The sequence below is a fragment of the Marmota marmota genome, unplaced genomic scaffold (genome assembly GCF_001458135.2).
Source record: "Marmota marmota marmota unplaced genomic scaffold, marMar, whole genome shotgun sequence".
Classification (NCBI taxonomy): Eukaryota; Metazoa; Chordata; class Mammalia; order Rodentia; family Sciuridae; genus Marmota; species Marmota marmota.
Window position 1 is genome coordinate 4,860,216 of NW_026000240.1, and position 18,339 is coordinate 4,878,554.

General features: G+C 38.9%; 1 protein-coding gene across 2 annotated transcripts in view; it reads left to right on the top strand.

Moving 5' to 3' along the window:
• Hacd2 (3-hydroxyacyl-CoA dehydratase 2) overlaps positions 1 to 18,339 on the top strand; it is a 94,490-nt gene that overhangs the window by 18,696 nt on the left and 57,455 nt on the right. For both annotated transcript variants that reach the window (XM_048794339.1, XM_048794338.1), the window contains one exon: positions 1,302 to 1,320. In XM_048794339.1, coding sequence (XP_048650296.1) covers positions 1,302 to 1,320 — 19 coding nt within the window. The remainder of the gene's footprint in view (positions 1 to 1,301; positions 1,321 to 18,339) is intronic.

Sequence of the window (18,339 nt, forward strand, 5' to 3'; positions counted from 1 at the left end):
CAAAAACTTAGTGAAATTATAGTTTATGAGCACAGAGTCTCATCAGGCATGCTTTAGATTAGAAACGTTGCCAGATTCTGCCCTCTAGATGTCTCATAACTAGTGTACAATGAAATAATATTATAGAAAAAGCTGTAGAGTAGGGGAAAAAAACCCTAGGTTTTTATCTTGGCCATCATCTACTGCCTTGAACAGGTTATTCGGCTTTTCTGAGCCTTGGTTTTCTCATCTGCAAGTAGAGATAGCTATCCTGCCTATCTTCCAGGGTTATTGTTAGGATCAAACAGTTCAGTGACTGCTAGAGAAATTCTGTCAAAATTCTAAAAGGTACAACAATTGCTGTTAGGTCTTATCATCTAGAAATTTTGTAGTTATTAAATCAATCTTGTAGATGCCTTCAAATTACTTAATTTTTTTTTTTAAAACCACTGTCACCAGTGCTGAAACAATGCTAAATAAAGGATAAGTTGAAAGGGGATTTAGAAGAAACTGCTTGGCCATTGCCATTGAGATAAGAGTGTAGGCAGCAATCTCACTCAAGGCACTGGTAGTAAGGGCAGACAGGCTCCAGGTGGATCAGCAGGGCTTGGAAACCGGTTGGGCTTGTGGGTGAGGGGAAGGTGAACCCAAAAGACTGAGAGGCAGGTGATCACAAGGTATAGCAGAAATTTAGGAAGAAAAAGATGTGCTTTTCATTGAGTCTGGTCATGTTTGAGCTGCTATTGGTGATGGCCAAGGCAGTATGGAATACGGACTTGGAGCTCTAAGGCCCAAGGCTAAGTTGGACCAGGAAACACCTCTGCAGTGAGATAATTGAATGAGGCAGGAAGGGGACTGAGGATGGAGCTTTATAGAATAAATGTGTCTGCACTGAAGGGCCTGAGAGGCAAGAGGAACCCACAAAGGCCGTTCATACTGTGTGTTCCACAGTCTGAGACGGTTCTGTTCTGCAGAGTATGGAACATGGGAGAAGGTGTGCTGTAATTGCTGTTGTAAATTTATGTATTAGAAAAGGTCCTTGACATCTGATGAACTATGGAGGGAAGATGAAATCTTCCTTAGGATGTTATCTCCCAAAGATACACAAAGTAAAAGTGAATAATCAAAAAACGGAGTAAGAATTTACATTTTGTTAAATAGTCTATAGTAAAGTTTAACAATGAAATATTTGTTTTTCAAAATCAGTATTGCTGGCAGGCATGTCTCTTACTGAAAGAACAGTTTATATGAAATAGAACTATAGTATTAATTTTTTTTTTTTTTTTACTAATTCTCTTTTCCCCCCTTTTCCCCCCCTCTAGATTTTACATTGTGCTATAGGTAAGTAAGGAAATTTTCCCCTACTATATACAGTCAATTGTGTCTTTTTAAAAAGTGATAGATGATTCTTTTTGAATATTTGATTCTTATTGAATACTGCAAAAAGGAAATCATTTAATCATGATATATAAAATTGCTCAACTTAGAATGGCTTCTGCTTTCTAAAATCATAAGTATTATTTGAATGTTATCACTGAACACTATTATTTTCCCCAGCTCTTTCTGTCAATCTAAAAGAGTTGTCTTCCATTTTCTTGGTATAAGGGTAATGGAGAAACACTTGCATGTTTATAAAAATGTGGCTTGGGTCCTGATGCTGGGCTGTGTTGAAAAGCCCTCTGCAATCACTTAAATGGCACATTTTCTCCTTATTCTTAAAATGGGATGCTGCGCATAATTGCCTTCTTCCCAAATGAATATCATATATATGTAAGAGTATAAGGGGTTTGCAGAACAAACCTAAGGGGTTTCTGCTAAAAGCAAATCTAGTATGTTTTCCTTTTTCTTTTTGTTGGGAGGGGAGAATTGTCACATTTTGCCCTTGAACTGGTAGCGTAACTTCTAGTGTATGGTAGCTAAACCTGACTAATTAAAAATCAATTTGGGGGCGCTGGGGTTGTGGTTTAGCGGTAGAGTGCTCGCCTCGCACATGCGAGACCTTGGGTTTGATCCTCAGCACTACATACAAAAATAAACAAGTGAAATAAAGGTGTTGTGTTCAACTACAACTAAAAAATATATATATATATTTTTTAAAAAATCAGTTTGGGGAAGTTAAAAGATCGCACAGAGCAAGCCCATGGTAGTTGCCATCCATTCCAGGTTGTCTGTCAGAGGAGGGTTTGAAAGTTGATACTCATTTGCAAGTTCCAAAAGTCCGAAAACTTGAGAACTACAGATCTAAACTGTTATGGCCCTGACCAGTTGAACTCACAACTGAAGTGGGCTTCTACTATATTCAGGGCATTGGGCTTGGCACTCGGTATTCAGAGGTGAGGAGACTCATAGTTGAGAAAGACATGCAGTTGGAGACAGCAGGCTGTACACTGTGGGTGTGGCAGAGGTCTCTGTGATACCTGGCCCCAGAATTATTAGGATATCATCATTATAAAGAGTTGCACTTCTGCTCTTTCCCACTTACCCAGGGTCTGTGCCTGGAGTTCAGGGACACCTTGAAGGATATGGAGAATTTTTGTATGCATGTGTCTGTCTATTTGGGGCTGGGGGAGATTTTACAGCTTTTGTTAGAGTTTCAGAAGAGTTTATGGTCCCCCAAATGTTAAGAAATAGTGCTTTATAACCCTTGAAGAATAGATTTTGAAAGGCATTTGGGGCTCATCTGTCACATGTTCTGCTTTTCCAGAAGTTAAGTGACCTGCCCAGGTTCCACAGCTAGTAAGTTGTATCCTGTCGGAGCCAAGTTTGTCTCCAAAGCCTGCCTGGATGATTTTATTTTATGACACATGGGTTTTAGCTTGTGTATAGTCTTACATATGTTTCTTTTTTAGTCCTTTATCTGCAATTTTTAGATGAGAAATTGTACCCCTTTTTAAGTGTTAAATAAATTTTAAGCATAAGCTAGCAGATTGGGAGATCTATTTGGCCAAAGAGAGTTCTGGAACCACTTCAGGCCTTCTCCACATGACTGAACCCTGTACTCCATGCTGCCCAACTCTCTTAACCTTCAGCTGCCTCTGTACAAAGCTCCTTGTCACATATTTTCCGAGTATTTTAGCCTTTATGAACTGCCATAACAAAGTACAGACAATCCCCCATTTATAATGGTTCAGTTTATATATATTTATTACATATATCATATATATATATTTAACTTTTTTTTTTTTTTTAAATATTTATTTATTTTTTTTAGTTATCGGCAGACACAACAACTTTGTTGGTATGTGGTGCTGAGGATCGAACCCGGGCCGCACGCATGCCAGGCGAGCACGCTACCGCTTGAGCCACATCCCCAACCCCTATATTTAACTATTTTGATGGTGCAAAAGTGAAATGCGTTTGGTAGAAACTCTACTTTGAATTTTGATCTTTTCCCAGGGCTAGTGATGTGTAGTACAATAGTCATGCCATGCTAGACAGTGATAGTGAGCCATAGTTCCCAGTCAGCTGTGCAACCCTAAGGAAGCAACCTATACTCTGCAGTGCATTGTGTTGCTAAGCTATGATGTGCAGTGGGTTAGGTGTATTAAATGCATATTTCTGATATTTTCATCTTATGTTCAGTTCATTGGGCTATAACCCCATCATAAGCTGAGGAGCACTTTTCTATAAATAAGGTGACTTATAAGCAACATTTATTTCTCATAGTTCTGGAGAATTCCAAGATCAAGGCACTGGCAGATTCGAGGTCTGGCAAGGGTCTATTCCTCATAGATTGTACTTTTTTGTGTCCCTCTCATGGTGCAAGAGGCAAACTGGCTTTTGCCAGTTTGTTGACAGTTTTGCTTCCCCCATCAGACTGTAAGCTGCTGGAGGCCAATTCTGCAATTTATCCATGCATCCTCAGGGACCCATGTGGCATCTGACTTGTGGGAGATAGATGCAGAACCCTTATCCTTTTCTCAAAGATTTTGTTTGTCAGTGAGTCTCATCTTTCCCCTTTGCCATCTGTCTTTTCCTTCTCAGTGCACAGATTGCTCACGTTGCTCCATCTTGAATGTTTAACCTGGCCTTTGAACCAACATCTTGCTCTTCCTACTACATGATTTGTCTCTGTCCCTTTTACCAGATTTATGGTACTCTTTCTGCTTTCTTACTGCCATTTATACCTTACCCCTGTGGTTGAGCATTTATCCCTCTGGTCTGATGAATATTACTCTCTGGCTTAAAATCAGCAACAGTTTCTGCCAAATTCCAAGGGCACATTTGGAACTTGCTGGACTTCTCAGCTACACTGGGCCCCATTAAAGATTCCCCTTCTTGAGTTCCTGCTCCTTTAGCTTCCTTAGCACCAAGACCTGCTGGTTGTCCTCGTTCTCTGTGATTCTGTCTTCCTTGGGTGCCTCTCTTTCTCTCCTTGCCCCTTGGTCATGAGTGTTTCCTGGGTTCTTTTCTGGCTCATTGCTCTTCTGAGTGAGCACACCCACTGCGGGTAATCTCTTCCCTGTTCTCACTCCCAGCCACACTGTACCCTGTCCCCAAACTCAACCCTTGATCTCCTGAATACCCACTACTGTGTGCACACAGGCACTTCCTTCTCAGCAATACCCAGACTCCCTAACTTGCTCTGCTACCTGTCTTCTCTTTGTCAGGGGCACCACCAGCTATAGCCACAGCCATTCAGTCACCTACTGTAGACCTGGAGCTCACCATGGTGCACCCACACACCTACCTTAGCTGTTTTCAGTTCTATTCCATTAATATTTTTCTGAGTGTCTTAGGTTTTCCTCCTTACTCAATACTTCAGTATGTCTCGTCCAGACTCTCATATGGGTCTTCCTGAACTTCTAGGCTTATATATTGATAATGAGCCACCATTGTGGAGTGTTTACTGTGTCCCAGTGCCTTACATTTATCATTTACTTCCCATTTAATGTTTGCAAGGCCAAGGTTTCATTATCTCTGTTCTCACCATAAATAGGTGAAGTAATGCATATATTAGTAAGCTTGATTTAGCCATTCTACAGTATATACATATTTCAAAATGTATACTGTAGATGTATATTTTTTATTCATCAATTAAAAAATAATGGAAAAGAAAAACCTCACAGACTAATAAGCTCTACAGCCAGGAGTTGAATTTATTGCCTTGTGGCTCCAAGTTCTTGTTTCACACTATCCCTATAGACTTTAGTCAAAGGACAGTTCTGAACACACCATACCCCTGCTTCAAACCCTTCACTACATGCATCTAGTAGGAGCTTGGTGAGCACTGGATAATGATCTTAACCAAGTTCTTGTAGATTTCTAAAACTTGTTCTAGAATGTTTTCAGTCCCTTAAAAGAATGAATGATAACAATAATAAATAGATTGTTTCCAACATTAGCCTAGAGACAGAGCTTCTTTTTTTTTTTAACTCATAAGTTTATTTTTATAATGATGGTTTATTTTCCTGTGGTTCTAAGTTTGTACTACAACAACGTAGTCTTTTAGAAACTTATTTAGAATCTTGAGATGTTTTTGTTTGCATCTAAAGTAATGAAAAGTATGGATCTCAGTCGGACTTGGTATGTTAGTCAGCTTTCTGTGGCTGTGACAGTATATCTGAGATAAGTCATTTCATAAGAAGGAAAGGTTTATTTTGATGCATAGCTTCAGAGGTTTCGGACCATTGTCACTTGGCCCTGTTGCTTTGGGCCTGTGACAGCATACTCCATTGTGGGTAGTATGTGGTAGAGCTCTGTTCACCATTTATGGCAGCCAGGAAGAGAGAAGAGGCCAGCATCCCAAAATCCCTTCCAAGGTCACACCTCATGTGACCCAAATTCCTTCTAGGCCCCTAGGAGCTCTTTGTCCTTGTAAATGAGTCCCTGTGCCACAATTTTTCAGAGTCTGCTGTTTGTTCTCCATTCATAGTGCAGGAACAGGGTTTTTAAAATGCAGGGGTTGCAGCCCTCAACCTAAGATTTGTAGTGCTTCATGTTTACTCAGAATTTTTTCTTTACAAAATGAGAATTAAAAAAAAAAAAAACAGAAGCACCGGAACCCACCCTATGATATGTTTTTTACAAGCCTGCAAACAATAGCTATGGTTTCTTTATGCAGTGACGTTTGTATTGAGTTACTCTTTTTCCTCTGTCTCCAAGATGAGATATGGGGAGGTTCCTAGCTAACTGCCTAGAAGTCATCTCTGTCCCCTCTTTGTTGAGAGTGGAAGTTACAGGAGAGACACTGGAAATGAAGTTACCCTTGGTAGGACATGACATCAACTTCATGTTGGAAGTTACATTGTCAATGTACATAACTTTGGAAGTTTTCTTTTGATTGATAACTGTGGAGCAGCTATTTGAATAGGAGCTGTCATAGTCCAGAGGGTAGTGTGTCGAAAGTTGAGTGTTAGCACTTTGATTTCATTGACAGAGATAAGAGAACTTGGACCTAGATACCTTTGATTTGTGGTTTCAAATATTTGCTGTACGTGCCAGCTCGTACTTCTCAAACTGATTGCACCTTTTATTAAAAATTTTAAGTGAATTTCAAAAAATTCTCAAGCGCCTTAATATTAGTTGTAGGATATTGCTCCAAGCTGATTTTATTTGGTAATCAACAGGGTCAGGGAGGAACCAGAGCTAATGCACAGAGACTCCATCTGCTGTGGTTGAAGAGATCTCCCCCCTCCCAAGTTGGAGCAAACTATTTGGCGCTAACTAAATCTTTACTCTCTTGAACTGCAGCTCTGTACCCCCATCCCCATTTTGAGAAAGTTGAGCACTCATTAGTCATTAATAATGCAGTAGCAGTTAAAACCAGACATAACTCTCTGTGTTACAGTGCTGGAAGGAGACTATTATAGTGGAGGGAAGAAAAAGATTCCTTCAACGTTCTCTCACTCCGAATTCTGCTTTCACATTTGTACCCAGCCTTCAGGGTACAACTGGGTATAAACCAAAACTGCTTTCTCTGTTTTCTTTTTGCAGTACTAGGGATTGAACCCCAGGGGTGCTGTACCACTAAGCTATACTCCCATCCCTTTTTTTAAAATCTTTATTTATTTTGATGTGGTGCTGAGGATTGAACCCAGTACCTCACGCATGCGAGACTGGTGCTCTACCACTGAGCTGCAGCCCCATCCCTCACACTCCCACCCCCACCCCCGGCCAGCAACCCTTTTTTAAAAATTTTCTTTTGTGATAGAATCTGCTGGCCTCAAACTTGGGATCCTCCTTCCTCAGCCTCCCAAAGTAGCTGGAATTATAGACTCAAAACTGCTCTCTTTGGTTCTACTTAGCTTAATTGACATTTTAAAAATGAATTTTACTAAATAGTAAGGAAGAAGAACAAGAGAATAAGCATCTAAAATACAACAGAATAAACATTGCTGTTTTCCAGAGAACAAGTTGCTGATCCTGAGGCCTGACTCCCTCTTAGTTACTGGGTGCTGGCATGGCCTTCATGTTCCTTGCTGCTTCTCTTTAAGTCTTATTCTTGGCAGGACACCTCCCCACCCACCCCTTCCCAAGCCCATTTCCATCCTTCTCACAAATGTGAGTAAGAACATTTCTTATTCAGATTCAAACATTCTTTCTGCCTGGAGGTGTATTTAGTGGTGGTGATAGCAGGGGAAGGGGGGGTAATGGGCACAGCACAGCCTTGCCTAGCAGGAGAGCCTCTTCCCTTGCATCGAGGCTTCTAAAGCTCAATCTTGGAGAGTTGCCTGGGTACCATGGGAAGTAGGAAGGAGGTTGCCAAAGCCAGTCTTCCCCTCTTTTGCAATTCTGCCTTTGCCATTATTCAAGTACGTAGTTTTCCAGTATCCTGACCCCAAAACTGTACCAAAACTATACTGACAGGGCCAGGCACATTGCATCTGTAATTCCAGCTCCTAGGGAGGCTGAGGAAGGAGGTTCTCAGGTTCACGGTCAGCCTGGGCAAATTAGCATAACCCTGTCTCAAAAACAAAAAACCACACTGACCATATTCAAATCTTAATTTTTCTTAACTCATTTAAACCCTTCAAACCTGCCTGACTTAGCCTGCATCTGCCTTGTCTCTCATGGTGTTGCCTTCTGATCCATTTTTTACCCAAACAGGAAGAGAGGAGAGAGGAAAGATAGTGTTGGCACCAGCATCTTCTGCTCCTGATACACAAAGCTTCATCCTCTGTTCTCTGAATAAACCACTTTTTCACACCTCTGTAATTTTGTACATACAGTTTCCTCTGCTGGGAACGCCCAGCCCTGCTGGTTGTTCTGTGCTCTGTGTGAATGTACTGAGATGCCGAGAAGGCAGAGGGAAGTAGAGCATGCTCATTAGACTCCAGAGCACCTGCACAGGGAGAGTGGAGGCTTACCTGGGGCTTGTAGACACTGCCTGGCACCTAGCAAGCCCTCAGTAAGTAGTATTCAAGTCCTGGGCCATGAAGGGAGCCCAGGGAATTTCCTCCTTACTGTCCTCATAGGAATAATCAGGGGTTTAGTGTCAATGGAAGCATGTTTTTAAGATATTTAAAATTTCATCTTTATAAGATAATTAGTATGCTATCACCAGAGACCAAGCTTAGGCAAACATATTGGAAGCATTCCTAGTTGTGTTACAAGTCAGGCAATTTCCCTCTGGGTCTAGTCTTCATATCTGAAAAACTAGGGTGTTAGACTAGATACTTGATCTGTAACATTCCTTATGGCTGGATGGTATGAAATTCTTTGAAACAGTAACTATGTCACTTTGGAGACCACTGATCTGAGTGGTGATGGGAAAGGCCAGAATGTTAGATGTTTGAGGGGATCTATGTGAGTGTTAGGGAGTGCCAGTACAGTCACTTTATTGTCATTTTTCTCCCTTCATAAATTTTGAAAGTCTTACCAGAAAGCAGAATTGTAATACAAGAAACACCAGTTTTCTGTAATGTTCATTTGCCTTAGTTGTCACTAGATGGCACTCTTGTATTAGGAAGAGTATTTTTCTCTTGGCAGTCACAGGACTTCTGGGGCCCTTCTAATAAAAACAGATATAACAAACCAATGGCAGGAATCAAGGAATGATCAACTTAGCTAGAAAACAGAAAAAATGGATATTTTTCTATCACTGTCCTTTGACTTGGTCATTAACATTTGAAGTATTAAAAATCTGGATCTTTCCATATTGCCCTGAAGGAGATTATATTTCCTAATTATAAGATATAACATTATTAAAATTTAAAAGAGCTGTTTGCTTCATGAAAAGAATGTTGTGTTTCAGAAGTTCTCTGCTGAGATGGTTTCTACTTTTATTCTTAGCTTCAAAAGCCAGGTTAGTCTAACAAAATTAGAAACACCGTCTAGAGACCGAGATGACTAAATTCTGTTAAATCACACAGTGAAAGTGTAAATCGTCTCTGAGCCAAAGGATGGTCTGACTCATGATTCTGTGGCAGGAGTTGAATGGCTAAATAATATATTAATAAAGAGACCAAGTAGCATCTGTTATTTTAATTTTTATTTCTCTAGTGATGAGTGGTGTGGGGTATATTTTCATACTTTTATTTATTTTTTTAGATGGAGACAAGGTCTTGCTGTATTGCCTAGGCTGGCTTCTAACTCCTAGGTTCAAGTGATCTACCTGCTTCAACCTCTGCAGTGCTGTGATTACAATCATATGCCTTCCATTTTTTAATTGTGGTGTTTTTCCTATTGAAATTTAAGAATTGTTTCCATATTTTATCTACAAATACTTTCAGATATGTGCTTAGCAAATATTTTCTCCCAGTCTATAGCTTGTCTTTTCATTTTCTTAATAGTGTCTTTTACAAGTTTTTAATTTTAATAAAGTATTTCATAACCATTTTTAGCTTTCATGAGTCATGGTTTTGGTGTTGTATCTAAAAACATGTTGCCAAACCCAAGGTCACATAGATTTTTCTCCTGTGTTTTCAACTGGAGTTTTCCATTTTACAGATAAGTCTGTGGAGTAAATTTTTGTGAACAGGTCTGTGTCTGGGTTCATTTCTTTTCATATGGACATCTGTTGTCCCAGTTTCATTTCTTTGGAAAAGAATATTCTTTCTCCATTGAATTGCCTTTTGTTCTTTTTTCAGAGGACCGTTGGCTATGGATCTGTTTCTGGGCCATCGAAGATCAAAAGTAAATGATCAGTTGTGTGAATTTATATCTGAGTTCTCTGTGTGTCTGTTAATTTTGATAATACCAGAAGATTGCCTTGATTATAAGTCTCGAAATGTGGTAGTATATAGTCCTCTATCTTTTTTATTTTTCTTTAAAAATTTTTTTTTCTCAGTATTGTACAAGTTCTTTGCCTTTTGTATAAACTTTAAAATCAGTTTGTCAACATCTACAAAATAGCTTCCTGATACTTTGTTTGGGATCGTGTTGAATCTATAGATCAAGTTGGGAAGAATTGATGTCTTAAAAATAGTGAGCCTTATAATCCAAGTGCATGGAATAGCTCTTCATTTATTTAGATCTCTTAAAGTTTCTTTTATCATTGTTTTGCTGTTTCCTACATACAAATCCCATACCTGTTTGTTGGATTTATACCTCAGAATTTTTCTTTGGTATTATAATAAATGGTATTACTTTTTACTTTCAAAATTCAGTCACTTATTGCTCACATATTGAAAGCAATAGACTTTTAAAAAAAATTTTTTTTAGTTGTTTATTTTATTTATTTATATGTAGTGCTGAGAATCAAACCCAGTGCTTCACTGCCAGGCAAGTGTGCTACTGCTGAGCCACAGCCACAGCCTGAAAAACAATAGACTTTTTATATCCTTAGGCCTTCTGTACTTGCTTATATTTCCAGGATTTTTTGTGTAGGGCCTTTGGGATTTGGCCTACAGACAATTGTGTCATCTTTGAACAAAGACAGCTTTATTTCTTTTTTTGCTATCTGTATGCCTTTTATTTCTTTTTCTTGTTTTATTGCGCTAGCTACAACTTCCAGTATGACATTATTCATTATGTTTTTACTCATGATGATTAAACTATTCTTAGGTCAGTTTTTCTCCTACCCAAGTTTGAAGGCATGTACATTTCCTACTTTACTTTTACTATCAAGATATAAAATTCAATATATATCTCCTTAAAAAAAAAGAGAATGCCTTTACCCTTACTTATTTTTTGTCCATGTGTCCTGCCTTGCATTGAGAGTGACGATGTTAAAAATCCATTATTATTAATGTTTCTATTCTAGCGTCTTCTGTAGCATTTCCTTTAAAAAGATTGTCTCTACCTTTACTTATTTTTTGTCCATTTGTCCTGCCTTGCACTGAGAGTGTCAATGTTAAAAATCCCTAATTATTAATGTTTCTAATTATTCTAGCATCTTCTGTAGCATTTCCTTTAGCAAAAATGGTTACTATGTTATTTTGTGCATAGGTGTTTTAACTGTTATAACTTGATTTGTAAACTGTGGCTTTGTGGTGAAAAAAGGTTGTCTTTGACAGGTTTAATGCTTTTTGTCTTGATTCTACTTTGTCATATATTAGGATCATGATTGTTTCCATTTGCCTGATAAACCTTTGTACATTCTTTTACTTGTCTTCCTTTTGAATCACTTCTGTATTAACGTACAGGTGAGCCTTATTTTGTGAGCCAATTTGAAAATTACTGTTTTAATAAGTGAGTTAACGTCCATATGTAGTTATTGATGTGACAGATGTTTGTCTTACTCTGCCATGTTTGTGTTATATTTTCCACTTATACTGTTATATTTGCTGTGTTTACCTACCTGATGTATTTTCTTATTTATTCAGATATTTAGAAAATTTTCTTTTTTGTCATATTGGTTACCATTATATTTATACCCTTTTTAATGCCCTAGACCTTTCTTTTCTTATTTAATATTTTACTATCTAGCTGTCAATTTTTAAAGTAATCTTCTGAAACCCATCTATACCCTATACAACAGTGAACTTATCTTAAGTCCACACTTTAATAAAGTCCACGCTATATTCAGTGTTCAATGTCAGGTTTTGCCCTAGTTTACTATCACCTTTTAGTTGGATGAAACTCATCATCTCGTAGTGTTAGGAACTGTAAAGCATCAGAGATTTCATCCTATTTACAAGATAGTTAAGTTAGTTTGTTACTATCTCATGGATTCTGGCAGAAGACATGAGACTCTTGGGTCAGAGACAAAGGATTTTGTTATTCATGACAAAAGCAGTAGGTGGAGTTCCCTCTTCATTTGCATTAGTTTTTCGTATCCCACACATGTGGTGGAGATGACACAGATGGGTCCATATGAATGTCTGAACATGCAGTGTTTTGTTTTATAGTTTTGTATGATTATAAATGCTTTCATCTATATATTTTGTGGACAGAGTTGGAAGTTTGAATTTATTTACTCGCGTACTAGTTTGAAAACATTCTCACTTGTAAATGTGCTGGAGAGTGGTCCCTATGGGTTTTTGTTTGAAGAGGTCAGTAAAGGAGATTTAAGTCCCTTTTAACTCCTCTTTATCTCATTCCTCTGTTACCATTCAGTCACTAGAGGGCACCCCTTCCTTCTTTTTTACCCTTTTCTTCTCTAGTAGCAAGTTTGTTTTTTCCAGATTGCTGCCCCAGGTCCTGCAGATTCTCTTCCTTGTACTTGGTGCACTGGCTGAAAGGGTGCAGTTTCAGTGTTTTTGTACTTAAGTGTAGACTGTCAACATCAGGGATGACTTAAGCCAAATATAGGCCTGTTGCTCTGCTCTTCTCTCCTCTGTGCCGTTTTTCCAAATTCTCTTTGCGCAAAGTTCTGCAGTGGGTCCTTAAGAGATAGCTGTGCTAGAATTTTGGTGTTTTTTTTAACTTACAAATGATTCAATCTCATAGTAGTCTATGTCTTAATTGTGCTAAGGGTATGTGTTTTGTGTGAGGGTTTTTTTGTTTGTTTGTTTTTGTTTTGCTGGTGGGGGTTTGTTACTAGGGATTGAACTCAGGGGCACTCAACCACTGAGCCACATCCCCAATCCTATATTTTAATTTTTATTAGTTATTAATGGACCTTTATTCATTTATTTGTTTATATGTGGTGCTGAGAATTGAACCCAGTGCCTCACACATGCTAAGCATGCACGCTACCACTGAGCCACAACCCCAGCCCCCCAATCCTATTTTTTATATTTTATTTAGAGACAGGGTCTCACTGAGTTGCTTAGTGTCTTGTTTTTGCTGAGGCTGGCTTTGAACTTGCGATCTTCCTGCCTCAGCCTCCCGAGCTGCTGGGATTACAGGTGTGTGTCAGCATGCCTGGCTTGTGTGTGTTTTATTTGTTATTGTTGATCTCTTAGATTTTTGGAAGATTTATAGTATTCAGTTGTTTAGCTATATTAGGATTTTTTTTTTTTCTCCAACGTGTGTTGTATTTGTTGATTATATGTAAGTAGGATTTGTTTTCTTTTGTGGTGCTGGAGATCAAACCCAGGTCCTTGCACAATGTAGGTGGTTTTAAATTGTATAGGTTATAATTATACTTGTAGTTATAGCCTTGTACATTTGTTATTAGTTCTTTGGGTAAATTCCTAGAAATAGGTCAAAGATAATTTCATTTAAAAAAATTTTTTTAGTTGTATTTGGACACAATACCTTTATTTTATTTATTTTTTATGTGGTGCTGAGGATCGAACCCAGGGCCTTGCACGTGCAAGGCGAGCACTCTATCTCTGAGCCACAACCCCAGCCCCTGGTAATCTCATTTTGAAACTTGTATTTGTACCAACCTCCCAGTTGCCATCCAGAAAACTCAAAAATATTTATTGAGTTTGTATTGGTGGTAGGCCCTACATGACAAAGATTGAGGATACAAAACTCAACCATGCTTGGGTGTGCTCTGGAGCCCAGGAGACAGATAAGAAGCAGAGAAATAATGGGCAAGCGTTATGCCCAGGTTAACTTTAAAGAGGTGCAGTAGAGGGGCACACAAAAGAGGCCACAGTGTTTTCTGAGCACTTTTCTGTTGTGAACAGATTCTCCTCTGTCTTTATAAAATACTCCCTCAACTTCTTACCTTAATGGAAACATGACTCTCCTTGAGGACAGCACTTCCCTTGCTGCCCCTCAAGGTGAAGCCATTTGCTTTTCCACCCCCCATTCTCTGTCCCAGCTTGTCCTGTGTCTTAGGCCATCTGCACCTTTGCTGAGATTCTTTTCCTCGGGTCTCTGACATATTGATATTTCCTGGCTTTGGGTCCTTAACCTAATTTTTCTTTCTCATACAATCTCCCTGTGTAATCTCACCATTTCTTCTGGGGTTCAGTGGCTTCCACATATTCACTCTGGGCCACACCCTCCTCCTGAGTTTCTGTCCTAGCTGCCCATCTGGACATCTCTTCTTGGTACTCTGCAGACAACTCACACTCCACATGTACAGAACCTCCCTCATCATTTTACCCTAGACCTTTCCTCTATTCTTGAGACCTATTAGTGGCAATACCAGTTTAGTGACATTACCTGGTTCCCAATCAGAAAGTCCTGGGGGTCAGCCTTTGTTTTTATTTTTTACCATTTGCCTCTGCTGTTCTCTCTGCCTCTTTTCTTTTAGAGAACATTATTTTTCTGCCTCTCCATGCTTATTATTTATTTATTTTAAAAATCTTCTTGGCCCTTACATCCTACCCTAAAAATCTCTCTACCCCTTTCTTTTTTGCTTTTTTTTTCTTCCTCTATATTTTTCTTGCCTCTTCATTTTTGCACATTATCTCCATTTCTCCTTTTCTACTTGCTTCCCCAGCTAGCTCCTCTGCATTGCCTAGTCTGACTATATCCTGTCCTCACTTCTCAGGCACTAGTCTGGTAATGTCCCTGCTCTTCCTTTAGACAGCTTGAGTTTAGATGGGACAACTTGAGGCTGTCCATTTCTGAAGCCTACGGCAGGGGAGGATGCATGGGTAGGCAAAGTATCAAATACTTCTAGATTAGAAATCAAAGCACTGTTTTCTCCACTTTCCTTCTATACCACTAGATAGGCCAATATTTGTCTTCTGAGCATACATGGGTAGTCAGACGATAGCTCTGTTGTGCCTTGAAGACCACGCTTACAACTTTGGGGCAGAAAGCACCCCTAGACAGCCTCCAACCTGATAAAAGATATCTGAATGATTAAGAACTAAAGCTTTAAAGGAACGTCAGTCAGTGAACAGCAGCTAATCTTGGTGTTTTGATGGTGGCTCTTCTTCACAGCCTTCTTGAGACTTGGTTCATCTTTAGCTTTTATCACAGTTGTAGTCTTGAGAAGCATGACTAATAATTCCAGGAGGCAGTTGAGTTGAATAAAGTGTTTTGAATTCCTAAATTGTTCTGTTAATGACAGCTGCTCAGAAAGGAATCAAGGGTCTATAAATAATGGCAGATTAACACCTTGAATAGACTGTTGGGAATCAAATAGACAGCTCGTTCTTATAGATTTTTTGGAAGTAGAATATATTGCTCCTTTATTGATTTAGAAGAAAAAGGAAGAAAAGAAAGGGTATGTGACAATTTAAATCAGGAATAATCTTTCAACTTTTATATAGTCTGTTTATTATTTGGTGCCCTTTCAGGGCCCTTACCCAAGGTCATAAGCATGTACTCTACTGCCAAGCTAAACTCCCAAACCCTGTTTTTGAAAAGAAAGTAGGGTAGAATTTCAGAAATTAATTAGTTTAATTCATTATGCTTGTGAAGGGATATAAAGGATATGTTGTTCTACCCTCTATAGTGATCAGACTGGTTATTGCTTCCACGGAATGAACAGATACACAAAATCACTAATTATACAATTGGTAGCTTACCAAAATATGGTTTAATATCGGAAATATGATTCTGATGAAAGGTTCTGTAGTAAATTTTGTGTTGTTATTGTTGTTGTTGTAGTTTTCTGTTGATACATTAAAAATAATCCCAAAATTGAGTCATTTAGAACAACACTGTGTTCCTGTGTGTGTTGTCTGTCAGGACTTCAGGGGCAGCTTAGTTGGATAGTTATGGCTCAGTCTCCTGCACAGTTGCAGTCAAAATATTGTCCCCAGCTGCAATCATCTGAAGATTGGACTGAAACTGGAGGGTGCCTGGTGACAGGTCTTGCTTTCTCACTAGGACCTTCCATACAGGGCTGCTGGGATGTCCTCCATTACATGGCAGCTGGCTTCCCCCAGAGTGAGTGCAAGGGGAAGCACAGTACCTTTTATAACCTAGTCTTTAAAGTCATATACCATTGTTTCTCCTTTTTTCTTTGTTAGAAGCAAGTTCCCAAGTGTACACCACACTCAAGGGGAAGAGGCTCTGCTTCTTGAAGGGAGGAATAATAATAAAGAATTTGTTTAATGGCACTGCAACCTTGGTTGTCTGGTTGTTTCTTTCCTGGGGTTGAAGGTATTATAGCTTAGTAGTTAAGAATTTGGGCTCTGAAGCCAGGCTTCTGGGTTTGATTCTGGTTCTACCACTGACTCACTGTGATTCAGTAAGTAAAAGGTCTTTACCTTCTTTTATGTACAATGAAGAGAATAACAGCATCTACCTCACTGAACTGTGTGACAAGCAACTTAGTTAATATGGATGTAGCAGCAGGCCTGATGCATGGTGTTGTGATTTGGATATGAGCTCTCTCCCAAAAGCTCCTGTATTAATTCAGGAATGTGAAATAATTGGATTGCAGAAGTTGTGGCCTAATCATTCTATCCTAGTTTGAGTGACTAGATGGTAAATAGGCAGGTAGGCATGGCTGGAGGAGGTGGGTCACTTGGGGCGTGCCCTGGAAGTTTACATCTTCCCTGAGGCCCCTTTCCCCTTCCTCTGTCTCTCTGCTTCTTGATCCTGCCATGAGCTGAGCAGCTTTCCTCCTCTGGACCCTTCCCCAGTGATGTGGTGTCTCATCTTAGATTCAGAGAAATGGAGTCAGCCATCTGTGGACTGAGACATTAAACTCTGAACGCCAGATGAACATTTTTTCCTCTAAGTTGTTCTTGTGGGATATTTTGGTCACAATGATACAAAAGCTGACTAAAACACATAGAATGCCCTGACTAAATATTAGCTTTTATTGTAGTTTGAGCAACTGTATCACCTAATTTTCCCCCTTTATCTAATGCTAAAAGTAACCTAAAGTAATGCTAATACAGTATTTCTAATACCTAATACAGTATTTCTAATACCTATTTCTGGTTATCTTGAGATTCCTTTAGGAATAATACATGGATACATGGCAAGAGCCAAGTGAGTGGATGACTCTAAGTGCAGATCCCACCCCCACCTCCCTGGTAGTGGGGTAGCAAGGAAAGGCTTATAGCTTCAGGTTGGCACATTTAAGCAAAGTGCCTCCCTTTACCCTCTGAAGCTGACCTGGAAAGGGCCTGCTGCTACACTGTACAGAAAATGAATCCGGGACCTGTGATCTGTATTCAGTCTTCTTAAGGTTCATTGACATATTCAGTCCATGGATGTTTATTAAATGTCTTTGGAGTTCAAAGCAAAAGGATTCTTTACAGTACTTTACTTGCTACGAATCAAGTGAAATACATACTCCCTAGCTCTCTGGAGGTTATCTGCTTTCTTTACATTTTCCATCTTGGATCTGTGGCTGATTTACCTGGATGGTTAGAGTATAGTGCTTGTAGGTTGAATTTTTTTTTTTTTTTTTTTAAATAATCTGGGTCGGGGGAGTAATTGCAGTTTCATCACTTTTAAAGAAAAATGATCTATTAAAGGGCAACCAACTATTCATAGTAAATACTTTGACTGAATGCTGAATTTATATCTGGTATTAAACCTGATAGATCTTGGACCTGGTGTTGAGTTTGTCACATTCTTGAACTCCAGAATGATGCTCATGAATACCACATGTCAAATTATAAAAAGAAGCAGATTTTTAAAAATTTTTGGACATAAAATAGTAATGTTTTTTTTCAGATATGAACTTTGTTTTTATATATGATTCAGAAAATTATTTACCAGAAAAAAATATTATACCAAATTTCACCATCATATTTCTTAAGGATAATAGTTTCCACGGCTAGAAAGTATCATTGAAATGAAATAGCTCTGAAAATGTTACCGAGTCTTGCACTCTGATATGCTTAGTTTGACCTGTTAAGTCCAGCCAAATTTCCTTAAGATTTTGGGTTCCTTTTCTCAACTATAAAAGAATGAGGAGGATTGCATTGTTATACAACTCAGAACTCTGACTACAATGGCTTTAAACAAATAAGGATTTATTTTTCCCAGATTACAAGAAATTTGTCTTCCTGAGCTACCATCCTTAGTATCTGACTTCTCTCTTTATGCTTGTGGTCCCACAGCTATAAGACATGATAAGTTATATGGTGCTCACACTCCAGGCAGAAAGTGGCCACACAGTCGAAACTTTCTGGAAACTCCATTTATTTCTCATTGGTCAGAACTATACCACATGGCTTCCTTGAGCTGCTGGGGATTCCAAGGAAGCTA